This window comes from Balaenoptera physalus, assembly GCF_965194825.1.
Source record: "Balaenoptera physalus genome assembly, chromosome: 10".
NCBI classification, from domain to species: domain Eukaryota; kingdom Metazoa; phylum Chordata; class Mammalia; order Artiodactyla; family Balaenopteridae; genus Balaenoptera; species Balaenoptera physalus.
The window spans coordinates 25,255,357-25,274,150 of NC_138889.1; the positions used below are offsets into that span (position 1 = coordinate 25,255,357).

At 37.8% G+C, this 18,794-nt stretch overlaps 1 protein-coding gene across 8 annotated transcripts in view; it reads left to right on the plus strand.

Annotated features, from left to right (window-relative positions):
* Positions 1-18,794, plus strand: part of BCO2 (beta-carotene oxygenase 2) — a 55,368-nt gene that overhangs the window by 19,970 nt on the left and 16,604 nt on the right. For all 8 annotated transcript variants that reach the window (XM_082409500.1, XM_082409502.1, XM_082409499.1 and 5 more), the window contains 3 exons: positions 12,289-12,500; positions 12,689-12,804; positions 14,169-14,271. In XM_082409500.1, coding sequence (XP_082265626.1) covers positions 12,289-12,500; positions 12,689-12,804; positions 14,169-14,271 — 431 coding nt within the window. The remainder of the gene's footprint in view (positions 1-12,288; positions 12,501-12,688; positions 12,805-14,168; positions 14,272-18,794) is intronic.

An 18,794-nucleotide genomic window follows, 5' to 3' on the forward strand; every position in this document is an offset into this window, starting at 1 on the left:
GATTGCACCACAGGCCTCTTTTAAGATAAAGATCTTTGTGGGAGAAGGAAAATGGGCGGTGTGGTTGGTCCTCATAAGTGTCTACTTTGTCCTTCAAATCAATTCTTTTTCAGAGCCAGCAGTAGGTATTTATAGCAAGAACAAGGTCTTGCCTGCCTCTTGGGTGAGAAGTACAGGTATCTTCAAGTTGAGGAGAAGACAAATTGAGGCTTAGTTTAGTGGTTTGGCTCCCAACTTAGATTTATTTATTTATTTTCATGGGAGACTTCTCTTTTTTATTTCTAAAAGGCATCATCAGTTATTTTTGTTACCATAATATACAACTTTCTCTTTTGTGGACCCCTAAGTCTCATTCATATCTTTCCTGTCTTTTCAATAGAATTCACTTGCAAACATTTGGGGGGCATTTCTTTTTTTTTTTAAACTTTTTATTTTATATTGGAATATAGTTGATTAACAACGTTGTGATAGTGATAGTTTCAGGTGTACAGCAAAGTGATTCAGTTATACATATACATGTATCTATTCTTTTTCAAATTCTTTTCCTATTTATGTTGTTGCATAATATTGAGGAGAGTTCCCTGTGCTATACAGTAGGTCCTTGTTGGTTATCCATTTTAAATATAGCAGTGTGTACATGTCAATCCCAAACTCCCTAACCTACCCTTGCCTACTCCCTAACCTACCCTTGCAAACTCCTCTTGCCTACCCTTCCCCCCTGGTAACCATAAGTTCGTTCTCTAAGTCTGTGAGTCTCTTTCTGTTTTCTCAATAAGTTCATTTGTTTTTAGATTCCACATATAAATGATATCATACGATGTTTCTCTTTCTCTGTCTGACTTACTTCACTCAGTATGACAATCTCTAGGTCTGTCCATGTTGCTGCAAATGGCATTATTTCATTCTTTTTAATGGCTGAATAATATTCCATTGTATATATGTACCACATCTTCTCTATCCATTCCTCTGTTGATGGGCATTTAGGTTGCCTCCATATCTTGGCTATTGTAAACAGTGCTGCAATGAACATTGGAGTGCATGTATCCTTTTGGACCATGTTTTTCTCCAGATATATGCCCAGGAGCGGCATTGCAAGATCATATGGTAGCTCTATTTTTAGTTTTTTAAGGAACCTCCATACTGTTCTCCATAGTGGCTGTACCAATTTATATTCCCACCAACAGTGTAGAAGGTTTCCCTTTTCTCTATATCCTCTCCAGCATTTATTGTTTGTAGTCTTTTTGATGATAGCCATTTTGACTGGTGTGAGGTGATATCTCAGTGTAGTTTTTATTTGCATTTCTCTAATAATTAGCGATGTTGAACATCTTTTCATGTGCCTTTTGGCCATCTATATGTCTTCTTTGGAGAAAAGTCTATTTAGGTCTTCTGCACATTTTTTGATTGGGTTATTTGTTTTGATGATATAAGCTGCATGAGCTGTTTGTAAATTTTGGAGACTAATCCCCTGTCGAGCACATCATTTGCAAATATTTTCTCCCAATCTGTGGGTTGTCCTTTTGTTTATGGTTTTCTTTGCTGTGCAAAAGCTTTTGAGTTTAATTAGGTCCTATTTGTTTATTTTTGTTTTTATTTCCATTACTCTGGGAGATGGATCGAAAAAAAATATTTCTGTGATTTATGTCAGAGAGTGTTCTGCCTGTGTTTTCCTCTAAGAGTTTTATAGTGTCCAGTCTCACATTTGGGTCTTTAATCCATTTTGAGCTTATTTTTGTATATAGTGTTAAAGAATGTTCTAATTTCATTTTTTTACATATAGCTGTCCAGTTTTCCCAGCACCATTTGTTGAAGAGACTGTCTTTCCAGCATTGTATAGTCTTGCCTCCTTTGTTGTAGATTAATTGACCATAGGTGAGTGGATTTATTTCTGGGCTTTCTATCCTGTTCCATTGATCTATATTTCTGTTTTTGTGCCAGTACCATACTGTTTTGATGACTATAGCTTTGCATTATAGTCTGAAGCCAGGAAGCCTGATTTCTCCAGCTCCATTTTTCTTTCTCAAGATTGCTTTGGCTATTCAGGGTCTTTTGTGTCTCCATACAAATTTTAAGATTTTTTGTTCTAGTTCTGTGAAAAATGCTATTGGTAATTCGATAGGGATTGCATTGAATCTGTAGATTGCCTTGAGTGGTATAGTCATTTTCACAGTATTGATTCTTCTAATCCAAGAACATGGTATATCTTTCCATCTGTTTGTGTCATCTTTGATTTCTTTCATCAGCATCTTATAGTTTTGAGAGTACAGGTCTTTTGCCTCCTTAGGTAGATTTATATCTAGGTATTTTATTCTTTTTGATGCAATGGTAAATGGGATTATTTCCTTAATTTCTCTTTCTGGTCTTTTGTTGTTAGTGTATAGAAATGCAAGAGATTTCTGTGTATTAATTTTATAACCTGCAACTTTACCAAATTCATTGATTCATTGAGCTCTAGTATTTTTCTGGTGACATCTTTAGGATTTTCTATGAATAGTATCATGTCATCTGCAAACAGTGACAGTTCAACTTCTTCTTTTGCAATTTGGATTCCTTTTATTTCTTTTTCTTCTCTGATTGCCATGGCTAGGACTTCCAAAACTATGTTGAATGAAAGTGACGAGAGTGGACATCCTTGTCTTATTCCTGATCTTAGAGGAAATGCCTTCAGCTTTTCACCATTGAGTATGATGTTAGCTGTAGGTTTGTCATATATGGCCATTATTATGTTGAGGTATGTTCCCTCTATGCCCACTGTGTGAAGAGTTTTTATCATAAATGGGCACTGAATTTTGTCAAAAGCTTTTCCTGCATCTATTGAGATGATCATATGGTTTTTATTCTTCAGTTTGTTGGTGTGGAGTATCATATTGACTGATTTGCGTATACTGAAAAATCCTTGCATCCTTGGGATAAATCCCACTTGATCATGGTGTATGATCCTTTTAATGTGTTGTTGGATTCTGTTTGCTAGTATTTTGTTGAGGATTTTTGCATCTTATGTTCATCAGTGATATTGGCCTGTAATTTTCTTGTTTTGTGGTATCTTTGTCTGGTTTTGGTATCAGGGTGATGGTAGACTCATAGAATGAGTTTGGGAGTGTTCCTTCCTCTGCAATTTTTTGAAGAGTTTCAGAAGGATTGGTGTTAGCGCTTCTCTAAATGTTTGGTAGAACTTCTGAAGCCATCAGGCCTCGACTTTTGTTTGTTGGGAGTGTTTTAATCACAATGTCAACTTCAGTGCTTGTGATTGGCCTGTTCATATTTTCTATTTCTTCCTGGTTCAGTCTTGGGATAATGTACCTTTCTAAGAACTTGTCCATTTCTTCCAGGTTGTCCATTTATTGGTATACAGTTGTTTGTAGTAGTTTCTTATGATCCTTTGTATTTCTGTGGTGTCAGTTGTAACTTTTCCTTTTCCATTTCTAATTTTATTGATTTGAGTCCCCTCGCTTTTTTCTTGATGAGTCTGACTAAAGGTTTATCAATTTTGTTCATCTTTTCAAAGTACCAGCTTTTACTTTCATTGATCTTTGCTATTGTTTTCTTCATTTTTATTTCATTTATTTCTGCTCTGATCTTTATGATTTGTTTCCTTCTACGAACTTAGGTTTTGCTTGTTCTTCTTTCCCTAGTTCCTTTAGATGTAAGGTTAGGTTGTTTATCTGGGATTTTTCTTGTTTCTTGAGGTAAGATTGTATTGCTATAAACTTCCCTCTTAGTACTGCAGGATTGGTTGGAGCATTTAATTCATTTACATTTTAAAAAATTTTTATTTATTTTTGGCTGTGTTGGGTCTTCATTGCTGTGTGTGGGCTTTCTCTATTTGCGGCGAGTGGGGGCTACTCTTTGTTGCAGTGCATGGGCTTCTCATTGCAGTGGCTTCTCTTGTTGCGGAGCATGGGCTGTAGGCTTGCGGGCTTCAGTAGTTGCAGCACATGGGCTCAGTAGTTGTGGCACACAGGCCCTAGAGCTCACGGGCTTCAGTAGTTGTGGCACGCAGACTCAGTAGTTGTGACTCATGGGCTGTAGAGCGCAGACTCAGTAGTTGTGGTGCACGGGATTAGCTGCTCTGCAGCATGTGGGATCTTCCCAGACCAGCCCTTGAACCCACATCCCCTGCATTGGCAGGTGGATTCTTAACCACTGCGCCACCAGGGAAGTCCCTTAATTCATTTACATTGAAGGTAATTATTGATATGTATGTTCCTATTGCCATTTTCTTAATTGTTTTGGGTTTGTTTTGTAAGTCTTTTTTCTTCTTTTCCTCTTTTGTTCTCTTCTTTTGTGGTTTGATGACCATCTTTAGTGTTGTGTTTGGGTTGCTTTTTCTTTTGTGTGTGTCTATCGTAGTTTTTGGGCTTGCTGTTCCCATGAGGTTTTGATATAGCAGTCTATATGTGTACAAGGTTATTTTAAGTTTCTGGTCTCTGCCCTGCCTAGAGGAGTTCCTTTAGCATTTGTTGCAAAGCTGGTCTGGTGGTGCTGAATTCTCTTGGCTAATGGCAGCCTCCAGGAGGGCTCACACCAATGAGTACTTCCCAGAACTGCTGCTGCCAGTGTCTTTGTCCCCACAGTGAGCCACAGCTGTCCCCTGCCTCTGCAAGAGACCCTCCAATACTAGTAGGTAGTCTGGCCCAGTCTCTTATGGGGTCACTGCTTTTTCCCCTGGGTCCTGGGGAGCAGAAGACTTTGTGTGTGCCCTCCAAGAGTGGAGTTTCTATTTCCCCCATTCCTGTGGAAGTCCTGCAATCAAATCCTGCTGGCCTTCAAAGCTGGACTTTCTGGGGACTCCTCCTCCTATTGCTGGACCCCCAGGCTGGGAAGCCCAACTCAGGGCTCAGAACCTTCACTCAGTGGGAGAACTTCTGTGGTATAATTGCTTTCCAGTCTGTGGGTTGCCCACCCAGTGGGTATGGGATTTGATTCTATTGCGATTGCACCCCTCCTACCATCTCACTGTGGCCTCTACTTTGTCTTTGGATGTAGGATATCCTTTTTGTAGGTTCCAGTGTTTTTCCATTGATGGTTGCTCAGCAGTTAGTTGTGATTCCAGTGCTCTTGCAAGAAGGGGTGAATGCATGTCCTTCTACTCCGCCATCTTCGAGATCTCAAATTAGACTTAAAGGGAGAGGTAGAGACCTGAAGTCAATGTGACTCTTAACCTGTGGACAAGAATAGCCCCACTTGGTTGTGAATCTCTGATCTCTTTGTTAGATGCTACTCAAAAGATCAACATGCAGACATAGTAGTGACATGACAAAGGCCTTTCTTCAATTAAAAACTTTTTATCAATGATTGCATTGAAGGCATGCTTATCAGTTTTTAAAATCATAGGACTCTGGGCAGAATAGTAAATATCCTCAGCATTTTACTATTTACCACTCATCTGGAATGACTTCAGGATCCATGATGAAGACACTCCAGCCTTGTAATTCCTTGACTGTCCCCACTGCAGTGATTGTCCCCCTCTGTGCCACTTCACTAAGGCCACGTACTGAGGCCACATCCTGCATCTTATTCCACAGAATTGCCCTACCCCTGAAATCGTGAACTCTGAAACTCCACTCGGTGCTCAAAGCCCTAATTTCCACACTCCTCCATTCCCATGAAACATATTTTCAATTGCGTCAAGTTCTCTTCTTCTTACTCTTCTCCATCTTCTCAGTTTATCAGCTTTCCTTTAGTTTCTTCTCCCAGGTGCAGATTCCACGATCAATCCCTTCAAATACACTCTCACCACCATCCTCACTTCCTTTGCCTTGGCGATCTCTGCCTCTCCTCTGACCATTTCTGGTCCTACATTAGCCTATTTCTGGTTTCCTCCACTCAGGGCCCAGGCCTCCTGAGCACTTCTAGAGGAAACACAGAACATTGCGGATTGATTCAATTACAAAATTATGATTTCCAGCCCCAGCTGAGCCCTTGGTGCTGCCAGGAAATCTTTAGCTCTTTCCAGCTTCCCACAGGGTCCCTTTCCTGAAGCCTCCGTCACTCTCCCTGTCCCTTTCACTCTCAACCGATAGACCTGCCTACTTTATAATGGATAGAGGGGCAATTGGATTTGAGCTCCTTCAGCTGCTGTCTTCCCCACCTCCCCATCTCCCCACAGAGGTACCTACTCCTGCCTCTCATCATCATCAGAGGAAGTGGCTCTCTTCCCTCCTCATTCATGCTCCTCCCCTTGTATCTGTTTCTCCTTCACTAACCCCTCATCTCAGCCTGCAAATGTCCTCTCATCCTAAGAAAACCCTCATTCCTTCCCACCTTCCTCTCCAGCAAATACCCTCTTTCCTCCTCTCACCGTTTCTGTTTTCCTGCTTACTGAGGTCTTCTCAGTTCACTGCCATCTGACTTTTCACCCCACCGTGCTATGCTATCAGTTCTCAAAAAGGTCACCAAAGCCTGTTAAATATTAAATGAAATGGGTTTTCCAGTCCTCAGCCTGACTTTTCTACAGCATTTGACCTTTTTGACCACCCGTCTTAACATTCTCTGGTCCTGGATTCCCACATAACACTTTCTCTTGATTCTTCTTCTGTCTCTCTGATTGCATGTTTTAAAATAATTTTTTTTGCTGCTCACTTCACTGCCCCTTTGATGTTGATATTCCCCAGCCTCTGACCTGAGCATTCCCTCCTTTTCTCTCATAGTATGTTTTCTTTGCTATAGTAGAAATAATACATTCTTTAGAATAAGATGGGGTGGGTTCAGATTTCATTTTCACCACTTATCAGCACTATGATCTTGAGCAAGGTTTCCCATATGAAAAATGGGGCTAATAAAATCGATTTTAATGACTGGATATGATGATTAAAGGAGATAATGCATACAAAGTGCTTCATTCAGTGGCTGACAGGGATGGGCACTCAGTACATTTTCATTCTCCTCTTTCCCTCAGTGCCCTCTCTCTCCACTCCCTTTCCTGCCAAATAACTTCTTATGGTTCACCTTACTTTTGGGGGTGTTGTAGATCCCAGGATTTGGAGTCAGCACTGGGTTGAGATCCTTGTTCTGCCACTTACCTGTCCTGTGACCCTGGGCTTGTTGTTGCTCTGAACCGTGGTTTCCACATCTGTAATATGGTAATAGTAGTTCCACATCTCTAATCAATGTGAAGGGGGGGATAAATATTTATATATTTGACCCTTGAACAACTTGGGGGTTAGGGGCGCCAGCCCTCTGCATAGTGGGAAAACTGCGTATAACTTATAGTCAACCCTTTATACCCATGGTTGCTTCACATCTGTGGTTCTGCATCAACCAACTGCAGATCATGTAGTACCACAGTATCTACTACTGAAAAAATCTGTGTATAAGTGGACCCATGCAGTTCAAACTCATGTTGTTCAAGGGTCAACTGTATACACACACCATATATATATATATATAGAGAGAGAGAGAGAGAGAGAGAGAGAGATGTGGTGAAGTGCCCAGCTGCCCAGCACAGCACCTGGCATGTAGTGAGTGCTCAGTAGATGGTGTTATTATCCCATTTGCACCTTTGGCTATGTCTGTCACACAGAGATGCTCTCAAATATCTCTCTCCCACCCCACACCCATCTCTTGTGCTCTAGACCTGTATTTTCCCAACTGGCTGTGGAACATCTCTACCCTGATGTTTTGCAAACGGCTCAGACTCTTGTTCAAAACTGAACTGTTTGCTTTTCCCCAATACTTGCTCTTCATGTATTCTCTGTCTCAGTTAAAGCATCACCATCCTTTCAGGTGTGACTTTTGGACTCTCTTTTTGTCACTGCCTACCTCCTGTCAGTCATCTCTGACTTATTTCTGCTATTTGTTCCTTTCTAACTGTACTGCTTCAGTTTAGTCTCTTATCTTTTCTCACTTGTATTATTGCCTGAATGCTCCTCTTTCTGTCCCATATTCTACTCTATGTCCAGAGTGACCTTCTTAAGATACAAGTCTCACAGTTTCACTTTCCTGTTCCAAAACTTCATGCTTTCCTGTTGAAGTTCTTTAAGCCTTAAATTTAAGTGCTGGTAGGTCTTGTGCTGACCTGTTTCTCTATCATCATCATCTGCCACTGAGGGCTCTGTCTACACACTAATTTGTTTACTGGCTATTCCTCCAAGATACCATATGCCTTCAGGCTCTTCCTTTTTTTAAAAATTTTTATTATCTCTCACTAGGATACCCTTCTACTCTTCTCCAATTGGCAAACATCCTTAAAGAACCAACCAAATGTCTTCTTTCCTCTTGATCTTTCCCTGATAACCTCATCCTTCCATCCTGTTGCTCCTGTGCATAGGTAACGTTTTTTAACACTTCTCCATTGTTGCAGTAATCATTTTGTATTATAGTTATTTATATGCCTGTAATTGCTGGGCTTGGACAATGCCTGGCAGATAGTACGGACTCAAAAAATGTTGGTTGATATGAATAAATGAATGAATAGAATGACAGGGTCTAGAAGGATCTTGTGAGATGGAATCTAACAAGTTAAAATTTATTAAAGGTAAATATGGATCAAGAAAACCAGTTATTACAATAATGAAGATGGAAGAGATTGGTTTAACAGCAGAATGTGTTAAAAATTAGGGGTTTTGCTTGACAGCTCAGTGCAAGTCAGCAATTTGAGGTGGTAACAAATAAAAACAAGAAAGAAAGAAAAGAATATGAAATATCTTAAATGAGGAAGCTGAGTGTCTGAGTTTATACACAGAGTATTGTGTTTGGCTCTACGTATCATGATTTTATTGGGATTTAGACCAGAATAACAATAATTATTGAAACTATTTTGTTTTGAATGTTTTTTGATAAAAATATTACCAAAATAGAGTGAGAAACCACTAGCTAACGTATCAAGGAAAAAGGGAGAAAGCAATGACAATGAAGGAATTCCCTGGTGGTCCAGTGGTTAGGACTCTGCACTTCCATTGCGGGGGACACGGGTTCAATCCCTGGTCAGGGAACTAAGATCCCACAAGCCGCATGGTGGCCAAAAAAAAAAGAAAAATAGAAAAGAAAAAAAAAAAAAGAAAAGAAGAAAAGAAAGAAATGACAATGAAAAAGAAGCCATTGAAACAGATAAAAAATTATAGAAGATTTTGTGGGCCTCTATGCAAATACATTTGAAAACCTCAAGGAAATGGATAATTCCCTGAGGAAATACAGAATACCAAAATTGATAGAGGTAGAAAGTTTAAACAGACCAATTTCTGTAGAAGAGAACAAGAAACTTATTGTGAAACTGCTTCTTAAAAAAAGCACCAGGGGGCTTCCCTGGTGGTGCAGTGGTTGAGAATCCGCCTGCCAATGCAGGGGACACGGGTTTGAGCCCTGGTCTGGGAAGATCCCACATGCTGCGGAGCAACTGGGCCCGTGAGCCACAACTACTGAGCCTGCGCGTCTGGAGCCTGTGCTCCGCAACAAGAGAGGCCGCGATAGTGAGAGGCCCGCGCACCGCGATGAGGAGTGGCCCCCGCTCGCCGCAGCTAGAGAGAGCCCTCACACAGAAACGAAGACCCAACACAGCCAAAAATAAAAATAAAATAAGTAAATAAATTTATAAAAAAAAAAAAAAAGCACTAGGCCCAGATTATTTCACAGGGAAATTCTACCAAACCTTCAAATATCAGATAGTTTCAGTGCTCTATAGATTATTTTAAAGGATTGAAAATGAAGAGAAATTTCCCACTTTTTATGAAGCAAGTATAATATTGATATCTACACATGATAAAGTTGTTACAAAAAAGAAGACAATTATTCATATTATTTATGAATATCCATAAAAAAGTATGATATATATAGTACTAATATAATATATTTTCTTAACAAACAGAATCCAACACTACATTAAACATATAATTCACTATGATCAAGTAGGATTAATTCCAAGAATGCAAGATGGGTTCATTATTTGGAAATCCATTACTGTCATATACCATATTAATAGATCTCAAGAAAAATAATCATAATCATAGTCATAATCATAATCTTCTCCATAAATGCTAACAAAATGTTTGTCAAAATTCAACATCCATTCCTCATAAAAATACTCAAGATAGTAGGACTTGATGGATACTTTCTTAACACGATTTTGTACATATATATATATACACACATACATACATGTTTATATATGTATTTTATATATACATATATTTATATATGTGAGTATATGTGTGTGTATATATACATGTATACGTATATATACACGTATATATCTACACACAGATATAAATTAATATATTTTCATTTTAGTCCTAAAACCAGTAATATTAATTGGGAACCATTACAAGTTTTTTTCTAAAGCAGAAACAAGGAAAGGATGCCTACTATCTTCACTTCTATTTAACCAGATGTAGCCAATACAATTAGACTAAAGAAACTAATTAGAGGCACACGGATTAGTAAAGTAAACCTGGAAAGCTGCAGAGAATTAATGACAAAATAACACAAACAAATAAAGGTGAGGTAACAGGATGTAAAATTAACATACTGAAATCACTAGCTTTCATATACACAAATACTAACCAGTTAGGGGGCATAATGGTAGGAACAAACCTCATTTAAAATAGCAACAAAGAAGAGTAAATGCTTAGAAATGAGTTTAACAAGAAATGTGCAAACTTTCAAACACTCCTAAAAGACACAATTAAATAGAAAGATCCTCTGTTCTTGAATAGGATGGATGATTCAACATCACAAACATGTCAGTTCTCCCTAAGTTAATTTTTAAATTTAATACAATCTTAATAAAAATTCCAGTTTTTAAAGGAAGTTAGACAAATGAATACTAAAGTTCATGTGGAAAAATAAATATGCAAGAATAGTCAAGAAAACACTAATAAAGAAAATTCTCAGAGAGGGGTGGAGACTAGCCCTATCAGATGTTAAAATATACTATAAAGACTCTATAATTAAAACATTGTGATATTGATGCATGAATGGACAAATAGTCAAGTGATACAGAATAAAAAGCCCAGAAATGGACCCAAGAACTTATGGAAATTGGGTTTATAAACTCAAAATTGAGAGAGAAAGCAGTTTAAACATCCTCTCATATCAAAAATGATAAAATTATAAAGATGTCATCTCAAATCACTGCATAAAGAGGGCCTTAAAAAAAAAACCTTTATTTCCTGCAGCTTAAAAAAAATTGTGGTAAAAAACACATAAAATTTGCCAACTCAACCATATTTAAATGTACAGGTTAGTGTTGTGAAACAGATCTTCAGAACTTTTTCATCTTGAGAAACTGAAACTCTATACCCATTAAACAATAGCTCTCCATTTCCCCCTCCCCTGAGTCCCTGGTAACCACCATTCTACTTCCTGTTTCTGTGAGTTTGACTAGTTTAGATATCTCATGTAAGTGCTATCATATAGTATTTGTCTTTTGTGACTGGCTTATTTCATTTAGATGGTGTCCTTAAGGTTTATCCATGTTATAGCATGTGACAGAATTTCTTTCCTTTTTAAGGCTGTGTAATATACCGTTGTATGTTAAATTTTGTTTATCCCATTCTTCAGCTGATGGATGCTTGGGTTGTTTCCACCTTTTGGTTATTGTAAATAATGCTGCTGTAAGATGGGTGTACAAATATCTCTTTGAATCCCTGCTTTCAAGACCGTAGCCTTTTAAGACAAGCCTTCAAGAGAAGACCAAGCCTTTTAGCTTGTTATTCATGCTGAAGACATTAAGCATTCAATCTGTCAAGCATATGAGAGAAAAGACTAAATAATGTTAAACCCTTTTAAAAGCAAAGCACAAACTTTTCCTTACAGTGTTTTGATGTTCCATCATTTAGATACATCATTTCTATAGTATAATTATATGGACAAAAATGATTATCCAGTAAAGACAGTCATCTTACTTGCTTACTTTAGCATAGTTTTGATAAATTTGAAAAAATTTTAAATAAATAGAAAATGTAATATGTATAAGATATGAAGATAACTATCTCTAAAAGTTTTGGAATCCATTTTAATTTGAGAAATATCAAGCATTCCATATGCTGATATCTTGGCTATAGGTTAAAGACAGAATTATCTTAGGCGTCACCAGCTTAGGGTTTTTATTTAGCCCTCTGATGTGTGAGCTTTTTGATAAGGGGTAAGGGTCAAGAGAATGTAAGTTGCTCTTTCATTGTTGTACTCCAGGATATACTCAAAAGCTATCAACCCTTAATTTCAAGTTCTTTGACTGAGCAGGTTCTGCTGGGAACCCATCCCATTTCCTTATTTCTGTATTTGAAATCTCTCATTTTGACCCCATGTTTATCTTCCTAATATTTATTTTTCTGTTTTTGCTCCTGTTTAAAGGTACAATCACTGGTTTGATGGAATGGCTTTACTTCACCAGTTCAAGGTGGAGAAGGGCACAGTGACATACAGGAGCAAGTTTCTACAGAGTGATACATATAAGGCCAACAGTGTTCATGATCGAATTGTGATCTCAGAATTTGGCACATTGGCTCTCCCTGATCCATGCAAGAATGTTTTTGAACGTTTCATGTCAAAATTTGAACTGCCTGGTAAGCAGCCTTTAATATGCTCAGAATTTGCCGGGGATAGTGATGATTCTTTAAATTATTATGATATATGTCGATCTATATAAATATGAATATTGAAATATATATATTTTTGATATGAGAGGATGTTTAAACTGCTTTCTCCCTTGAGAAAGTTGTGGTGTTTAAATAACTCTGGGGTTTGATTTCAGCAATTACTGACAACACCAATGTCAACTATGTGCAGTACAAGGGTGATTACTACATTAGTACGGAAACCAACTTCATGAATAAAGTGGACATTGAAACCCTGGAAAAAACAGAAAAGGTAAAATATAGGTTAAAAATGAATATAATAAACCCTAAAATTTCTCTCCATTCAAAATACTTTTTAGAGTAGCTAATATCTGAAGAAAAAATTGGATCCTTAAACAAAATCAAAGTTACCCACTGATTCACGTCATTGTGTACCCTCTGTCCTGGTTAGAATGGCCTGCGGGGTTGGGGTTTTCCTTAAAGGTAGTTCTAGACTTCTTCTTCCTTAGTCCTAATGTCTGAAGGCTAGGGCTAAGGAGAAATAGAGTAGTACAGACTTATTTTTTTAAATCTTTTTTTTAAACATCTTTATTGGCGTATAATTGTTTTACAATGTTGTTTTAGTTTCTGCTGTATAACTCAGTGAATCAGCTATATGCATACGTATATCCCCATATCCCCTCCCTCTTGCGTCTCCCTCCCACCCTCCCTATCCCACCCCTCTAGGTGGTTGCAAAGCATCGAGCTGATCTCCCTGTGCTATGCAGCTGCTTCCTACTAGCTATCTATTTTACATTTGGTAGTGTATATATGTACATGCCACTCTCTCACTTCGTCCCAGCTTACCCTTCCCCCTCCCCGTGTCCTCAAGTCCATTCTCTACAGCTGTGTCTTTATTCCTGTCCTGCCTCTAGGTTCATCAGAACCATTTTTTTTTTTTAGATTCCTTATATATGTGTTAGCATATGGTATTTGTTTTTCTCTTTCTGACTTACTTCACTCTGTATGACAGATTCTATGTCCATCTACCTCGCCAGAAATAACTCAGTTTCGTTTCTTTTTATGGCTGAGTAATATTCCATTGTATATATGTGCCACATCTTCTTTATCCATTCATCTCTTGATCCATTAGGTTGCTACCATATGACCCAGCAATCCCACTACTGGACATATACCCTGAGAAAACCATAATTCAAAAAGAGTCATGTACCACAATGTTCATTGCAGCACTATTTACAATAGTCAGACTTATTTTTGCCAATTCATTTTCTGCCTAGCTACAGGTAGAACTGGACTGGAGATTATCTAGACCCATACTGCCTTCATGTTACACATTAATTAAAGATAAAATAAAACTTTGGGCCAGAATTTTAATTTTAATTCTTATTCTTTTGAACTTTCCTGTGATCTTGGGCAAAAAAAAAAATTCGTACTGGATAATCATTTTTGTCCATTTTTTGTTGGTGGTGGTGGTCTTAGTTTCTTTTTCTTTAGTAGGAAAAATAATTTTTATTTCTCAGAGGTGAGACATTAGGGCTTAAACTGTAGTTTTTATATCTTATTTTAAAAATATTTGACACATCCCTACTGTCTATGCATCTAAATAGAGATCTGCTCATGTAATATTTAAGTCTCTATATGGTCTTAAATTTGCAGGTAGACTGGAGCAAATTTATTGCTGTGAATGGAGCAACTGCACATCCTCATTATGACAAAGATGGAACAGCATACAACATGGGGAACTCCTATGGGCAACATGGTAAAGTTGGGATGGGGGTCTTTTAAAAAATAATTGGGAGTTAACTATCCTCCCACAATTCCATTATGGCCAAGATGTTAACATATATGAAACTTCATTTGAAAGGTTGAGAAAGAAATCTCCGAAGTAGCATTACTGAACTTAAAATATATAATTTATAATTAAGTTCTGTGGTCTTTTTGCACATATGCTTGGAAGCTGATTTTCTATTTGATCTTTTCAGCATGACTCACATTTTTATGTTCCATTATGCTTTTTGGCTCACAAGCATTGTAGGGATGAGTAATGTATTTTTCAAACTTGAATTTTTAGGAAGTACCATATTGTAAGTATAAGAAATTTAGAATGCTACAGCAAAGAGATATAGAGAAGGTATACTGTATATTACATAGGAAGGAATTTATTATTACCATGGGAGTAATACACTACAAAGTAAGTTAAGGTTAAAGTTTGGTTGCATTCACAACCACTTACATCACATCTCTTTCCTGGTCATTCATATACTTCCCCAGCTGCCTATTAATCTGTTCCAGAAGGTTCTAATGGCTAATAACGATAACCAGCATTTATTGAGTGCCTAGTATGTGCTGGTGTTAACCTTTTTCCATATATTTTCTCATTTAATCTTTATAAAAGTCTCTGAGAAAGGTACTATTATTTTTATTTTTTAAAAATTGAAGTATAGTTGATTTACAATGTTGTGTTAGTTTCTGGTATACAGCAAAGTTACAGTTACATATATATGTATATATATATACAACCTTGTTGTTTATTTTATATATAGTAGTTTGTATCTGCTAATCCCAAACTCCTAATTTATTACTCACCCCTTTCCCCTTTGGCAACCATAAGTTTGTTTTCTATGTCTGTCAGTCTATTTCTGTTTCGTAAAGAAGTTCATTTGTATCATGTTTTAGATTCCACATATAAGTGATATCGTATAATATTTGTCTTTCTCTGTCTGTCTTACTTCACTTAGTATGATAATCTGTAGGTCTATCCATGGCATTAAGAAAGGCTGTTATTACCCCCATTTTATAGACAAGGGCAGTGAACCTTGAGAAGATTTAAGATGCTTGCTTAGGCAAGCTTCAAGTGTCTAGTCTGAGTAACACACAAAAACTTGCTACTAGTCACTCCATTAGATCATCTTAATTATTTATCACTGACTACAGAGGAGTCTCTCAAGGCATGCACATTCATTATCCTGTACCCAAGTACACATCTCTCTCTCTGTTTGAAAAGGAATGTGTAAGTATAAGCATTAGAAGTTTCTGACTATCTTAGCTGTCAATCTGTCATCTATAACCTACGAATCTTTTGTATGGGTTAACTTTTGAATAGGTTAATATATACCTTTGGTAAGTAATGACTTTGTGGGTTGTTCATCTCTACCTCTCCATATTTACACGTATGAGTGTATATGAAAATGAATACTGCAGGTTTGCTTTTTACCAGCTCAAGAAGAGTTAGGATACCCTGGAAACTTCATCACTCAGCCCTCTCTCTTCTTTGTTACCCGACCTCAGGTTGGGATGTATTCTTCAAAGCTGTTATAGGAGACAGCAAACATCTTTTTAGGTAAAATCTTTCAGCAAATGGGTAAACTGACTCAGCAGTATTTTGTCCATGCATTTTATTTGATATAAAAAAAAATTCATTTCTGGGGCTTCCCTGGTGGCGCAGTGGTTGAGAATCTGCCTGCTAATGCAGGGAGCACGGGTTCGAGCCCTGGTCTGGGAGGATCCCACGTGCCGCGGAGCGGCTGGGCCCGTGAGCCACGATTGCTGAGCCTGCGTGTCTGGAGCCTGTGCTCCGCAGCAGGAGAGGCCGCGGTGGTGAGAGGCCCGCGCATAGCGATGAGGAGTGGCCCCCACTTGCCACAACCAGTGAAAGCCCTCGCACAGAAACGAAGACCCAACATAGCCATAAATTAAAAATAAATAAATAAATAAAAATTAAAAAAAAAAATTCATTTCTTAATAAATTAACTCTAATACCCAAGTAGATAACTTTGTAACTAGTTCATAATATGAGAAATACTGTTTAACCATTCTTAATTATTTTTCTAAAATAAATAGTCATTAGATCAGTGATTCTCTGCCTTTAGAGCACCTAAAAACCATCTGGAATGCTTCCTAGCAATGTAGATCACTGGGCTTCATCTTCAGAGATTCTGGTTCACTAGACCTGAAAAAGGGTTAAGAGTCTGCATTGTAACTACACTTTCACTCCTTATCTTGGTACATTATAACAAGATCTCCAGGTGATTTTGGTGCAAGTGGCCCATGAATCTTTGAGAAACCTTGCCACCAATCATCAGAGGCTGTGCTTGTTATTTTGCCTCAATTTGATGTTTATACAAAGTCCTGAAGAGTCTCCCAGAGTTAGGCGCACAGTATTGGGCAGGTCATTCCTCTAGGCATTCAGTTCTCTGCTGGGTGTTTCCTGAGTGTCTGTCTGCTTTGCTCATGCCTTCAAGACTTGAAGTTAGGAAAGTTCATTAACTAGCAGTGTTCAAATTTAGTGAATTGAGTAATTGTCACTTAATCCAATCGCTGAGACAGGAAATTTTTCTCTTGATCTTCTAATCTCAACTAAAACTGGATTTACTTCTTTTTTCTTACTTGATTATTTGGTTCAGTGAGGAATTTTTAAACTGGAACGCAAATGTACATGTAGCTGCAGGGAACTCTACTAGATAGTATGCGTTTGGGGGAAATTTAGTGATTTTCTTTGTAAATAAAGTGCTTGTTAATAATTTCTACCTTTCCAGGTATTTTAAAAAGGCTTTTTAAAATTAAAAAAAATCATCTAAACATTAATCCAGCTAGTTTTAAGTACTAATTTAAAATACATAAACAGACAGTAGTATGGTACTCTTGGAACTCTAGAGTTTGTCTTTCATTTCTTTTATAAGTCATCACTGTATAAAGCATGGTGTTTTATTTATAATTGGTTCTCAAAACATATAATGTCCTAACCTAGACCTCTCCATCAGTTGCTTACTCAGTGTTTTTACTAAGATGTCTGATAGATGTTACAAAATTAATTTGTTTAAAACCAAACTCTTGATCTTTCCCTCTAAACTTTCTCTGCTTAAAATGTTCCCTATCTCAGTTGATGGTAACTCTGTCCTTCCACTTGCTTAAGATGATAACTTTGGAATCATTTTTTATACCTCTCTTACATCCACATCTAATGGGTCAAAAAGTAATTTAAGTAATGCCTTCAAAATATATCAAAAATCCGACTACCTCATATCACCTCCATTGCCACCACTCTGGTTTAGGCCACCATTCTTTCTCATTTGAATTATTGTAGTAGCTTCTTAACTAGTCTCGTTACTTCCCCCCTTCCCCCATTTCAGTTTATTCTTAGCATATCAGCCAGTTATCCTTTTAACCCACCCCACCTCATCTAGAATTTTCTCTTTGCTTACTATGGATAGGGCCACACTGGCCTCATTGCTCTTTTTTTTTTTTAAATTTTATTTATTTATTTATTTATGGCTGTGTTGGGTCTTCGTTTCTGTGCGAGGGCTTTCTCTAGTTGTGGCAAGTGGGGGCCACTCTTCATCGCGGTGCGCGGGCCTTTCACTATTGGCCTCTCTTGTTGCGGAGCACAGGCTCCAGACGCGCAGGCTCAGCAATTGTGGCTCACGGGCCTAGTCGCTCCGCGGCATGTGGGATCTTCCCAGACCAGGGCTCAAACCCGTGTCCCCTGCATTGGCAGGCAGATTCTCAACCACTGCGCCACCAGGGAAGCCCAGCCTCATTGCTCTTATTTGAACACTCCAAACTTATTCTTGGCTGAGAATCTTTGCATCTGATGTTCTCTCTACCTGAAATGCATTTCTCCCAGATATCCTCAAGGCTCTCTTCCTCACTTCCTTCAGGTCTTTACTCAAATGTCACCTTCTTAGTGAAACCTTCCCAGACCACCATAATTAAAATTGCAAACAGTAGCCCCCATCCTTATACACTCACTTCTAATCCCCATTCCCTGGTTTATTTCTCAATATAGTTCTTCTCATCATCTGATGCATTATATTTTTACTTATTGTATGATTTTTTTAGAATTTGAGCTTTATAAGTGAAGAGCCTTTTGTCTATTTTGTACACTGCTGTATACAAGTGTCTAGGATATGGTACTTAGGACTCTTACAAGAGTGCCTAGAACATAGTTGACACTCAGTAAGTAGTTGCTGATAATGAGTAGGGAACTGTATGGTTATCTTGTTCCAAAGGAAGCTTAGTGATTGTGAAGTTCTATAAGTTACCTAAGTTCTTCAGGACCTACATTGGTACTTCTAACACCAGGAAGATAATTCAATATGACCTCAATATTTGTTCATTCATTGAGTGATTTAACAAACATATGTTGTTAATCTGTCAGTAGTATTTATAGTGTACCTACTAAATGCCAAGTCATTGTTTGGTACTGAATATGCAAAGATGTATCAGACACAATTCCTGCTCCAGAAGAGCTCAGTCTACTAGGAAACAGATAAATAAGCAGAA